Source organism: Hetaerina americana, unplaced genomic scaffold (genome assembly GCF_022747635.1).
Source record: "Hetaerina americana unplaced genomic scaffold, ioHetAmer1.1.p SCAF_7, whole genome shotgun sequence".
NCBI classification, from domain to species: Eukaryota; Metazoa; Arthropoda; class Insecta; order Odonata; family Calopterygidae; genus Hetaerina; species Hetaerina americana.
In genome coordinates, this window is record NW_027287316.1 from 52234475 (window position 1) to 52248811 (window position 14337).

At 35.6% G+C, this 14337-nt stretch overlaps 1 protein-coding gene across 1 annotated transcript; it reads left to right on the top strand.

Moving 5' to 3' along the window:
* The first annotated feature begins 1936 nt into the window (after nt 1-1936).
* Nucleotides 1937-14089, top strand: LOC139696268 (tRNA (guanine(37)-N(1))-methyltransferase-like). The gene is made up of 3 exons (XM_071594961.1): nt 1937-3325; nt 8270-8446; nt 13125-14089. Exons 1-2 carry the CDS (start codon nt 1972-1974, stop codon nt 8392-8394), a joined length of 1479 nt encoding a protein of 492 aa, XP_071451062.1. The 5' UTR covers nt 1937-1971; the 3' UTR covers nt 8395-8446; nt 13125-14089.
* The last annotated feature ends 248 nt before the right edge of the window (nt 14090-14337 follow it).

Genomic DNA, 14337 nt, shown 5'->3' on the forward strand with positions numbered 1-14337 from the left:
TGAAGACTGTTCATGCTGTGGAGTAAGAAGTGTCATACTACAATTATGAATAACACTAGGGCATACATCTGCCAGATTGATAATGTTCGGAGAGATTGGTTTCCTGTATGTAGAAGAAAGATGAGAATTTTCTGTAGATGAAAATGTAACAATGTGAACACAGCTAGGGAGAAGGATGTACAAAGAGTTAATAATAAATTGAGATGGGCAACAAATAAAGCATAAGAAGCATGTTGGAAGATGCAGTGCAAGGATAAGGAAAGTTTACAGAGGAAGGGTGAAATTGGGGTAAAATACAGCAGGGTTAAATCACTATTGGGAAGTGAGTAGGGAATATCTGTGCTAGCAGATGAGATGAGTCGGGTAAAATAATAGTTGACACAAAATATTGAAGAAATATGTAGAAGAACGGTATGTTAAAGAACTTAGGCCAACAAGGTTAGACATAGAAAGGGCATAATGGGAGATGAAATTAAACAAGCCCATGGGGGTAGACAACATTCCTTTGGCACTATGAAGGTTTAGGGAAATGTGGAAGGAAGAGTCTATATGAACTGATTCATGGTATCTATGAGGAAGGAATCTGGCGGGAAGACTTTGTGAGATCAGTGCTAGTTCCTATTCCGAAAAAGGTAAAGGCTACATCATGTGAGGACAACAGAACAATAAGTTAGATTTCCCATGTGGCCAAAGTGGATGGAGAGGATGGCAACAAAAGGATGGAGAGCAAGGCAAATGATTGCTTAGGGGATGGTCAGTTTGGGTTTAGGAAGGGGAGAGGTACGCGTGATGCCATTGCAGTAATGAGATCACTAATCGAGAAGAATATAGAATGCAATCAGGTAGTATTTGCCTGTTCCGTAGATTTTGAAAAAGCATTTGATGGAGTGAATTGGGAAAAACTAATGAGTATATTGATGAAAATATGTATAGATTGGAGGGACAGGAGGCTTATCTGCAACCTGTACATGTCTCAGACTGCTCAGGTACGAGTGGGGAACGGGGAGTCTGGATGGGCAGTGTTAGGAAGAGGTGTAAGGCAGGGTTGCCCATTTTCACCCTTGCTTTTCAACATACAGGTATATGTGGAGGAAATGATTAAAGAGGCATGGGAAGAATTGGAGGTAGGTATGAAAGTTGGAGGGGAATTCGTAAAATCAGTTAGGTTTGCTGATGACCAAGTTTTAGTTTTTCAGTCAGCCAAGGGGTTGCAGGCATTGCTGAGTGAATTGGAAATTCAGTGTGATAGATACGGAATGAGGATCTATATTAATAAAACAAAGGTTATGCAATCTCCCGGAAAGAGAAAGGCTGAGCTTAGCAGTAGAATAGGATGGAAAAAACTAGAGCAGGTAGAACAGTCAACGTGTTTTGGACCAACACGGTCAAAGTAGTAGGGACGTAAGGAGAAGAATTGTACTAGACAGAGGCTTTCATAAATAGGTGGGAGTCAATGACAGGGATTTTGGGTAAGAATGTTAAGAAAAGACTTGTAAAAACTTTGATATGGAGAATAGTTATGCAAACATGGTCACTGAAGCAGGATGATAGAAGTAGATTGGAGGCTTTTGGAATAATATAAATTATAAAAGTTAAATCTTCGAATTCGATTACCGGGCTACGATAAACAAATGAATGACGGAAACCCGAGAAGCGCACTAGTTGGGTTAGCTTGTTGCCGATCCATGCAGTCTTAGTCATCAATAAGGTATTGGAATTTTCTGTAAGTTACCAATAGATCCATCAAAACACGATTTTTATTTTGATTTTTTGTTTTATTTACAGTAATTATTTGGTCGATTGATGGTGTTTATCCAAAATTTTGTTCGTCCCATTACACGGTACAAAGTTACGAACATACGATTACGGCAGGTTGCAAGTTGTGAACGGATTCTTTCAACGGTAGAAAAAAATAGTGGTAATGAAATGAGCAATCAAAGTGTTTTAACCCTTCCAAAAGAGGTCTGTGGAATGAAGGTTCTCGATAGAAAATTGTTTTCGAAATTAGTAACTATCCCATGGATTCTTGTTCCTTCAGGGTTAGAAACCAAAGTTTCCTTGTTTTCCAAATGCTTGAAAAAGTACCTTCTAAAGATTCAGCGGTTAAAGCCAATGCAGGATATAGAGGTTGCACCAAATGGGGATATTAGGCTTCATTCAGGTGATTCTCTAACCTCTGAAAACCTATCACCCTCCGCCTCAAAACAATATCAGAAACGAATACTACTGAATCCAGATATGGTGAAGACCTATGAAGACATACATGAAAGTGATCGCCTTTATCTTGAAAAATTTGGTATAACAGGGGAAAACTTGAAGAGTGGTGAAATTAACATAACCTACGACAACTGGAAAGTTGAAGAAATATTAAAGTCTGTGATACCTCAGGACGTGGGGAACTTGACGAGCTTCTCCATAATTGGGCACATAGTGCATGTAAATATTAAAGAACATTTATTAGCCTATAAGTATATTATAGGGCAGGTTCTCCTTGATAAGATACCGGGTGCTCGTACCGTTGTTAACAAAACGGATGCCATAGACAACACATATCGTAATTTCCAGATGGAAATTTTGTGTGGTGAAAACGATTTGAAAGCTCAGGTTCGCGAAAATAGATGCATCTTTGAATTTGATTTTTCGTACGTGTATTGGAATCCTCGCTTGTGCACCGAACATGAACGAATTCTAACCTTAATTTCCCAAGGAGATGTCCTTTTCGATGTGTTCGCAGGTGTAGGACCTTTCAGTATACCTGCTGCCCGCATTCGTCATTGTGCATTCGTTTTGGCGAATGATTTGAATCCAGATTCTTATCGTTGGCTGGTACACAACTCTTCTTTGAATAAAGTTCCGCCCAAAAGTTTTCGTGCCTGTAATAAGGATGGGTGGGACTTTATAAACGAAGATGTTGCTCAGGTGATAGAGAAGCGTTGGAATGGTGCGGTGGGAGCATCACAAGAAATTATTGGACGGATGCATGTCGTGATGAACCTACCTGGGAGAGCTACCGAGTTTTTATCAGCTTTCCGTGGTCTTTTTAATGGGAAGGAAGCTTTTAGTGAAATAGCTGGCAGAGATCTAATTAATATTCATGTTTATTGTTTTACTGCCACAGAAAATTCACACAATGAAGCGATATCTTTAGTTGAAACGAATATTGGAGTTAAATTAACGGCTAAAGAAGTGGCGTTTGTCCGCAAGGTTTCTCCTAGTAAAGAGATGTTGCGGGTTACATTTGAACTCCCAAAGGAGGTCCTCTTCATTAAAGAAGGAAATCTACTTGCTCAGCCTCATCCAAAAAGGATTCGCATAGAAAAATCTGGTGAGCCAGGGTGTATATAGATACCTAAGTAATCTCGTTTCAACATAAATAATCAACCTACACATTAAACCTTTATTGTTAGGCAGATATCGGTGGATGCATTATTTTCTTGTAATTTCATAAATTGAAATTTTTTCATCGTAATAATTAAATGGTATTTGAGTGGAGCATAATTCATTTTATTGCAATTTGAATTAAAGTTATTTATAATTATGAAGCACAGTGTGAATTGTAAGTGTCATTGGAGAATTTTGCTAGTTAATTTCTCCCTGACGATTTTTATCAGTTATATTTGAGACTTTGTAATGATTCTCTTATTTACAGTATACATATGTGCTTACACATGAAAATAGTGTTCTAGCATAGAAATGAAGATAGGCTAATTACCTACTATAATAAGCTCAAGCATCTTAATGAGATAAAGTCATAAATATCGTGGTAGATGTTTGGCTTTATTTCCAAGTGGAATTTGCTGGTCGAAGTTTTTTTTTGTGTTTGAAATCTCTTCAGCTGTATATTACAGGTACTTCTTGAGAGTCATTTGTAATAGGTTGTAGGGGTTCTACATTTCGTATAGTGTACTACTCCTAATTATTGCCAAAATCAATTTAATGGATGGAATATGGGTTGGTACACCTCAATAATTTATCACTGCATGCATGGCTTAAGATGTGCCCTTAAATACCTGGCAATTCCGACCTTTTATTTATTAGCAATAGTGTACCATATTGGATAAGTTTTTGATGGACCCAGGCACTATACATTGCTGTACTTCTAAGCCTTCAGTAACATGGCACAAAATTTCCTTTAACCCCGCACCACATTCACAACTCTTTCTTAAGCTCTGCATGCTTTGCAACCCCCTTAATTCCAGTAAACTTCCTATTCCATTCATCCCTATACCTTGCTTCCTCAACATTCTCCCCTCTGTTACTGTCTTCAACATCCCATTACCTCTCTCTATCCCATGTATCCAATTTCACTGCTTTCTTTGAATTTCTTGCACTATCTCTCTTAAATAGAAAAGTAAAAAGAAAATATTAAAATGGATAATTAAATAGAAAATTATTAAGATAATTAAATAGAAAATTGTTTTCTGTCTACTTTATTTTTTCCCTTTTCTCAATATTTGCATATCTCATGCCTCCAATCTATACTAATTTTCCGCTGGTCTGAGGATGACGCCGATGAGTCAAAACTAGTTGTACCAAATAAAATTGAGTGTGGAGATACATTGTTATTGTTACTTCAGTGATAATGGATTTCCACAAAGTTAAGCCTGAAACATTAAATAACACTTATTTTCTTGCCTTATTGGCCAAGTTCCCAATTCTTAATCAACTACATTTCATATTAAGGTTTTCTCTAATCGTTTCTTTACATCCTTACATAAGATGCCTTTCATAATCTCCCACCCCTTAATAAATCCTTTTTTAAATAATTTATTTCTTTGTTTATTGCTCCAATTACTCAACCCACCCTCCTCAGAACACTTAGTTGAACTGTTTTACCTGTGCTAGTTTTATGTCTCCCAAACATAAATGTTTATTTTACTCATCCTATTTATTGAAAATCTTATTACATTTATATTATAATGATTAATTTTCATCCCATATTTATCAAACTGGTTCTTATTTATTTATTTATCGACTTCATTGGGTGAGGTTGAGACTAATAGTCCCTTCTTCCACCTAACCCTGTAAAATGCTAAGCAGTAATTGTAACCAATTGGCTTATTAGGCAGTTGATGATTGATCATCTGCCAATCTAACTAATTTGTAGATTTCTCCAGCTCTTCCCATGCCTCTCTTACTATTTCCTCCACATTTTCATTGGAGAAATGATGATGGACATCCTCATCTTTTTCACCTGTCTAGTGCTGCTTATCTAGATTTCATTTGCTGTCTGCATCTCTGCAGTCTTGAATTTTTTACAGGTGCTGGATAATTTGTCTAACCCTCAAGTCATATTGTATCTTTTGCAAAATGTTCATTGAACATGCCTAGTTTACTCTGTCAAACACAGTCTCAAAATCCATGAAGCATGCATAAACATCCTGGTTTTACTTGGTTCCTTTCAACGAGTGACCTTTATTGGTTGGCATCACGTTCATCCATCCCCTTTAAAAACCCAAACTGATCTTCTTTTGTATTCTTATCTCTCTCTTCTCCATTCTTTAGTTTTTGTTCCAAAGTACTGCTCCAGTGTAAAATCAAACTTGTAGATTTATAATCCTCATATACTGCTGGTTTTATCTTTTATGCATGGTATCAATACTGATTATAATCACATCTTTATCTTTTGCCAAATTTCCCCCCTCATAAATCCTGCAAATGAGCCCATAAAAACTCTTCTTTCCTCATTTTCCTAAATTCTTGAGTAATTGTGCAGGTATGTTATCTGTTCTCACAGCCTCCTTTGATTTCATTTCCTTTAATTCCTTTTCTATTTCACAGTCTGATTCTCTTGATCGTAAGCTGTTTTATTGACATCATATTCCCTTTCTATGTCCAAACTCACTGACTATATCTTTACCATGTACTAATATCTCTGATATTCTTTCTTCTCAGAACCTCTTCTGCTTTCATATACATTTTACCCAATGTCTCCCTAATAGAGTAAATAGATTTCCCTTTCTGAAATCCTGTCAGTTCCTGCTCCTCTCTGTGTAGTGTTCTAATTTCACCCTGTCTATGTACTCTCCATATACTCAAACTCCTCTTTCCACCATGGTTACTTTCCCTATTAGTTTCTTTCTCTGGTTTATTCTATAGCCGAGCTTATTTTCCCTAACTCTATTTTTATGCTCTGTCATTTCCTTCTCCCTCGCCTATCTTCTGTGCCCATGGCTTACTAACCATTTTTCTATTTATTTTTCCTTTTTTCACTTGCTTTATATTTTTGTTTGAGATATTTCAATCTTTCATCTACCATGTTTTCTTCCATGTATATTCGCAATTGTTTTGTCTAATTGATAATATAAACTATCTACTTCTTCCTCTTTAATAGTGCTTATTAGAATGTACACCTGGATTATCATTAGATTAGCTAGTCTTGCTCTGATATTTACCAATGATATTCTGTCATTCATCTACCCCACATTCAGTACCCCTTTCCCTATTTTCCTATTCAGTAATATGGCTACCTCAAGGGTACTTGCTCCCCTCTGTTACATATTTATCAATAATTATTGCTCCAATAATCCCTGCTATTTTTCTATCTCACCCTGCCAAACATGTCTATCCTCCATCTCTTACTTCATATATTTTAACCGTCCTGTCCTCAACATCCTAACATTCTAAGTCAGTATTTTCATGGTAGCATTCCTCTTCTGTATCTTCTTTTCTGGTGCTATCTGCTTGACAGAGCAAGGATTTTGTGAGTTGATGATTGCGGAGGCCTTGCGTCTTCCACTGTTGAGTGAAACGCTCAGCTCTGTGGGCCAAGTCAGGTAGTTGCTAGGACTCATTTTTATATTTGGTTCCATCATATTTCCTTGGGATAAATAATTAAGGTGGTTTCCAAATGCCTCCTTCCTCAATAGTGTTTTTTATTTGACAATATCACTGATCTACCTTGAACTACCTTTCATATAGCTCCTACCCTTTGACCTATCTGGCATGGGTGGCCCTAATGACAGAGTGGGCGACCATAACAAAGAGCAATTAGCATTCCTCCTGCCAGCAAAACTTCCTGTGCCATAGAAATGTGTAAACCTTTCCTCCATGCCAAGGTTGTAGCCCATTGTGAGTCAGTTTGCATCCAATTTATTTCCTGATTTTCCGGTCAAGTTCTCTGTTGGATCTTCATTTCTCCACCCTTCAATGAATTTCCATAGTAATTATTTATTCCATCCATTTCATTTGCATCCTTCTTCAGTGGCACCACATTTCCATCAGTCGTACCATTCTCTCAGTTGTTACTATTATGAGAGTGTCTAAGCCATTGACTTTCAAACTATGTATGTATGTTTTCATGGATCATTTTCAGATGCCTGGTCTAAAGGTTTATGCTATTTTTAGTTGTTTCTTCTGGTTGAACACATTTTATTCATGGGTAAATCTGCTTACAATCTGTCTTATGTCTCTTAAATCACTTGTGATCCTGCAGTTCAGATAACAAAATTCTACTAATTGCTCAAATATTCTTCCCTAGCTTGATGTTAAAGCTATCTACCTATCTTCATTGGCAGACTAATATCTTTGTTTTATATCAGTATAATATGAGGTTATGTGTACATATTCATATAAAAAGGTTTAGAGACATTAACATGTAATTTTTTTGCTAATCTTTCAGAAGCACAGTCTCTTTTTAATTTAAATGTTTCAGGTTATGAAGATTGAGAAGGCTCGTTTTTAAGTTTTATTTTAAGAAAATACATGGGTGGTTTGAAAAGTTCCCGGCCTCAAAAATTTCAGAAAAAATGTCTTGAATCTTTGTTAGGTCGGAAACTTTTCTGGCCACCCTCATACATTGAGTCAACTAAATATGGATAAAAGATTGCATGGGGAAATGTCTCAAAACATGTTCAAATGTTCAAGGGTTCTTAATATCTGTCTTAATTCTTGAATCTTTGTTTCTTGAAACTTGTGATTAAATACATAGCTTTAGCAATAATCAGTCTTGATACAGGTAGAAAGGCTTTTGCTGTACTGTCTACTTTCACAAAGGCCATGAATTCCTATTTCTTCTAAGCAAGGTTTATTAGTGTAATGGGTTGTGGGAACTCTCACATTTGGCCTCATGAACCCATATCAGGGGAATAAGTTGGTGCAGTAAATAATTACACGCTCAAGGGCTCACAAAAGTATTTTGCTCTTGGTGAATTCCATGAGTTTTTCACGAACTGTAGTGTCCTGGTGTCTTGTATGTTATGATATAATCTTAGTCATTGAAGGATCTGAAGTCAAATTGTACTAACGCTTTAATGATGCATATTTACAGTGACTCCAGAGCCAGAATCAGAAAAACATGGGGAAGCAAAAAACGAAGAAGCAAAAAATGAAGCAACAGTTGAAGCAAACAGCGAACAACAAAATCCCAGGAGTGTTCAAAGTAGCTGGAGCTAAAAGTCTTAAAGCAAGAGCCAAGGCTAAAGCTGTGGCAGGCGAGTTGAAAAAGGTGAGAAAACCTAGTATGTGGTCCAAAAACTCATCCCATCAATTATCTCATAGAAACTCCCCTTTCCTTTCAATTTTCGTTCAAATTTCACATCAAAAAAATAGTAATTGAACCATGTTAATTCAATTATCAGGGTTTTTGAGGTATAACTGAGGGTAACAGGTATCACTTTGTGAAAATTGGTGATGTGCATGTTGGAAGAATAAAATTGTCACAGTTTATTTTCACTTTTGATTTAATGAGAACCAGCAATGGCTTCAAATGCATGATTCTGAAATTGATTAGCTGATAACTTTGGGAAAATATTCAACTTTATGCCACTAATATTTGTCCACCTGATGAACCATGCAGTGTATCTTCTTGAAATCAATCATCATTTTAGTAAGAAAATTTGGTTTTATAAATGCCAAGATTTCAATTACAAATCCTCCTTTTTATGTTAAATGTTGTTTTTGAAGCAATTTTTCCATTTCATAATTTTATTAATTGGTTATTCAAATAGGTCTCCAGTTTCTCTGTTGAAGTAAATGCACAAGGTTTCAGAGAGACTTAGATGCTTAGAGATGGACTAGGAAAATGTTGCACTTATGCATGGTGATTTCCTGTGGTGATCCATGAAGTTCATCTGCAATTTGTTTGTGGATGAGACTTTGCTGTTTCATTCATTTCTCAGAATGCAGAAATTTTGTTGCTATTTAGTTGATGTGACATGTTTTTTCCCATTGAAATGAACTTTCATATGCTTCAAGACATACTTGCTCGCAAGGAAAGTATTATTTAGCTGTTGGTTGTAAGGCCTATTTTATTTACTTGCATAACACGGCTTGACACAAATGTGGCAATAATTGTTGTAATTGTTGTTGGAAAATTATTTCTCACTTATCAAATACTTAAAATATAAAATAATACTTAATCCATAGTTTGATAGTTGCTGCAAGTACAAGTAATGCAATACTGTAGTAGCTACTTTATTGTAGTAGGTATGGCTATAGCTGTCTACTTTTCATAAAACCTGTTGGTGTAACTGCTACAAAAAGTTTGGCCGCTTGTTGCCGTTTTGAATACTTTTCCCAATCTTTCCTAATGTGATCTTCACTAGACTTTCTTCTTTGGCATTTAGTTTAGTTTTCCGGGTCTAAATTTGTCTATGCTACTTCCCCCTAATGGCTGCTTTCAGTACCCTGGAGACATCTTTTGGTTGTTCATACATCTCTTCTTTTTCTGTGTGACTGCACTTTGGCATGTAGTAGACCTCTGCCACCACTATATCCATAGGCTTGCTTTTTATATTCAACATCAGGGATCCTCTCATTGCAAACTAACAGTCTTTTTTCTCTCTTGTCCCCATATCTTTCTTCAGCATGATTCCTACTTCTGGAGTAATTTGTCCCGGCCCACTTGCTTTATAAATTCCTAATATACTCCTACCAAACCTCCTTCATGATTGCATTTTCAATCTTCCAACGTTCTCATATTTATTGTCCCAACCATGTATTGTAGCCATCCCAACCATGTAGCCATTTAGATTGATTTTCCCCTCCCAGTAGTTCCCAACCAGTGATCCCATTTGGGGACTATTTTACATATGGAATATTTCAATATTATCCCATGGCTGAGACAGCTGACATAAAATCTATCTTCTTGATCTGTGCCATCAGTACCTTCTGGTGAAATTGCTGTATCTCACCTGTGGTGTAATGTAACTTTGGTTGTCGGAGCCATTTCTTGCTTGCTTGGAGCTCTTTGCCAGGTGTCTGAGCCATTCCAAGAAAAAAGTAAAATGATTTCTTCAAAATTTTAGTGTTATAGAAATCTTTTTTCAATATTAAAGTAAAATCCATAAAGTAATGGAAAATGTTTGGAAATAAAGGCAAAGAAAAGTAACCGGTGTAGAAAAATTGCTTAAATCTATTAGGGCAACCCTCTAGTTCTGAACTCCAGATATCTGAATGGAAATTTGGTGGCTAGCGTACAATGTCCAGTGGTCATAGGATTTCTCAGTGGTATCCCAAACTATATTTGGGGGGCTATATAGAGAGCTCTTCAAGGGAAGTACATCCGCCATTGGATGGGAAATGAAATTGTGGACCCCTTGTGAAGATCAGGCTAATGCTGGATTTCTCTCTACCATTTTCCTATTCCCTGAAAATTCTTCCTCCTTCAAATTACCCACCTATTTCTAATGGTTCAAAATACCTCAGCTCTCCATCACCTCCTCTAATGACTGCTACAACTATGTCTCAACTTAGCTGAACTCAAGATGACTCAAATTTATGATTTTTACTAGCAATCATCTCAAAGATCATTTTTCATGTGGTATTTAATGAAAGGTGTAATTTGATTTAACTATCGGTTTAACAACCACTAAAAGCGGTTATTCCTAAATCTATAGTTTAGAATTATTTTTCTTTCTGCCAATTTTCGTCAAAATCTGATACTCTTTTAATCGCACATCTTTATTTCTGTATGCTTCCTATAAATCAAGTGAAATTTGTTTCTTTTTTACCTGTTGAGGTAACATTTGCTGCTTGGTGTGCTCAATAAAACATCATTACTTCCATGCGCAGATACGTATTTAGAAAAAAACTGAAAGTAATGAAATTCGTGAAACTGCAAAATGGTTGTTTCTCAAGTTCCAAAATGCATAATCTATTTCTAATAATATTTTTTTCGTAATTATCAAACAGAAAATGTAGGGAAAGTACTTCATGTGCAAATGGGCAATAATTAATGGAATATGGTTAATCTGTTCACTACATTCTTTCGCTGTTCATAATATTGTGTTCAATTCCTATCACGAGTTTAGGATTGTTCAAGACTCTGGAGGGATCTGATGACAAAAAAAGGCTCATTAGGATGAATGGAAAAAATCAGGGTACTGGAAGTATATACATATTTCGAAACACAATGAAGGTGCCATCTGAAGCAACTAATATGTTTAAATACCCAGGTTCCTTACATATTTAAAAAAATGATGGCCAAAAGTGTTGAGTGAGAAAGCTAGTAGAAAAACTAGATAAGGATAAGGTTGGTCACTCTATACTCATTATCATTTTTGTTGTTTTAGTTTAAATAATAGGTTATTAAACAGCTTTTTCATCATGTAGAGCATATTTATTCTGATCTGACCCTGCGCCATACTAAACTTTTAGCTCTCTGCATTTATCATTTAAAAGAGAGATAGCCACAGTTGTTAGCATAGAGATCAGAAGAATCAATCCATTTACACTTACGGAGAGTTTCTGCATCATGCTTTGGGTATTTTCAAAAATATTAGTCGTAATTTTCAACATTTTACTGAGTTAAAGATAGTTAAAAATAGCTTGGCCACAGTTTACATTTCGAAGAAGGTAGAAAAATATGATAGGAGGATATTAAAAGAAGCCAATCAGTATATCATTTGTATGCAAAACAGATTTGTAAACAGATAGAAGTATGTTCTAACTTCTAATTATTTTTCTGTTTGTCAAACTAATTATTAATTGTTCCAATAATAATAGATACTGATTGTAATTAGCATAACTGCTAGGTAATACCAACAAATATCATGGGAGAAAAAGAAAACACATGAGACAAAGGTTTTTCCTTGCTTACTTTAGTAAGCCACCTATGCCATGTAATGTACAAGGTGCGGCTCTTAAATCCAGAAGAGCACGTGTATCCTGGAATGAGATTTCCTCACCTGGTTAGGGAAACCTTCCCCAGACCTTCCCCAAACCTTCTCCAAAGCTTATACTTAGCCATAACATCGTAAACAGTTGATCTGGGGTGCCAGCAGAATCGAACTATATCAAAATATAAAGCCCAGTGCGAACACTTTCGATAATAGCAGCTCTTCGATTGCACTCCGTACTTGTACGTAACATCTCAACCATTTTGAGGTTATGACTGTTTACTAGATGCCTATTGCTTTCAAGAACATCAGTCGCGACCTCCAGTGGAACTACAACATGGCGGGAAATTCAAATTGAAATTTGTCCGGATTTAAGCATCTGTATATGACCTAGAACAAACACTGAATATCTATAATTGAGATGAAATCTGCATGATTTCTATTGCATGTTAAATCTCTTCAAACAAAGTTTTTGGATTATAACTCCTGGCACCTCTTTAATTGCATTAAGTCTACCTTATTCTCTTCATTACTGTAGGGGATTCTCTCCTAGATCATATTCCAACATCCTAGTGGCACATGATATATTTTTATAACATTTGTTTACAAATCTAGTGGTTCTTCTTTGAACTTGATCATATTCCATTATTAGCATGTATCTAATGGGTCCCAAGTATGTCAAATTCTAAATGTAACCAGTCGAATATGATATACGAGTAATATCTGAGCTGGTATTTCATGCCCACCTATCAAGTTTGACAACACTTGCTAATGAAATCAACATTTTTTAAAGTGGCTTTGGTAACTTTGTCCTTGTCATTGTGTGCTAATAAGTATGCATACCTTCTATTAAAAAAACAATCATTCATGAAAAAGAATGGAAAATTTGCACTGGGTAAGTGTGATGTGACGATGAGGATTCTCAAGAGTATGAACAGGAGGTTAAAGGTAATTTAAAATTAAAATGGCAGGAATAAGTTTTTTTTTCCTTCTGAATATGAAAACTCTGTAGTTTATTTGAATTGGTATTAAAAAACTCTGAATATGCTTCACTGATTTTTTCAGCTGAATGAAGCTGTGCGTAATCAGGTGGCTGAGGTTGATGAACAGCTGTCATTGCTGCAAGAACAACTTTTCCAGAGTGATTCAAACAAAACGGAGAACAATTCTTCTGGAGAAAGTCCGAAAGACGCAACGAAGCCAGCAAATGAGCCTCTTCCCCCATTAAAAGAGAGTGATACAGCAGAAACAGCTCAAAAACTGGATGTCATGGAATTATGATCATATGGCGGGAAATTTAGTGTATGAGCTGGCTAAGTGTTGTAAAAAACTTTTGATAGTTGTTTTTTCGTATGTGACACAAAATCACTTATCAAAAATGCATATTATGTTTTGGACAACAAATGGCAGGTGATTGTATGTCATAGTGTATTTCTCAGATTTATTTGTCTTTGGTGAGAATTTTTTCAGATATTTATTTTTTGAGATTGTTTTTATGGTTGTTACATTTTCCAACAAAACAACATATTAGTTCCCAAATGACATAACGTTTGATATATGCTGTGAAATGTTTTCAAGATTTTTCTCTTTTATCATTATATGGACATGTTTACCCAATTATTTTCTCAAAGGTGATAATCACCTTGGTATAGTATCTTACTTTCCTATTAAAAATGATAATGGTAATTTTTGAGAGCATATACAATTTTCCTTTTTTGTTAACAAGATCTCTACTGTTTTTATAGGACATAATCTAAAAAAAATAGTTAACATGTAGCGGATTCAAAAAAAATTATTTGAATGTATGCATTTCCATGGAACGGGGAATCATTTGTTCTGTTTTCAGTTTTGGTTATTTTACCATTGCTGCGACTGTTGTGTATTTGAGGTAACTCCATAATTGTATATGATTAAAATGGTCAAAGTAGTGTGTTGTGTTTATATATGTTATCCAATTGTGCATGTAATTTTGATTGCTTCATCAAGGCTATATGTGGTTTTAATAACAGTAAACCCAATGTGCAAAATTATCTTAATCATTTTCCTGAATTAACAACAGAATATGATAATTCTCATTACATATCTAAAATGTAAGAGGGTAATTTCAAAGGAAGGTCCTCAATGTTTATAGAAATAGATAGAAACGTTTGTTTTCAATAATTGATAGATAATTTTAAAGCTTGAACTTACTTATCTACATAGTCATCATTTTGATTGAATCATTTTTTATTGCTGGGGTAGTTTTTGTTGCCAGTACATGCCAGCTCACCATCAGGTC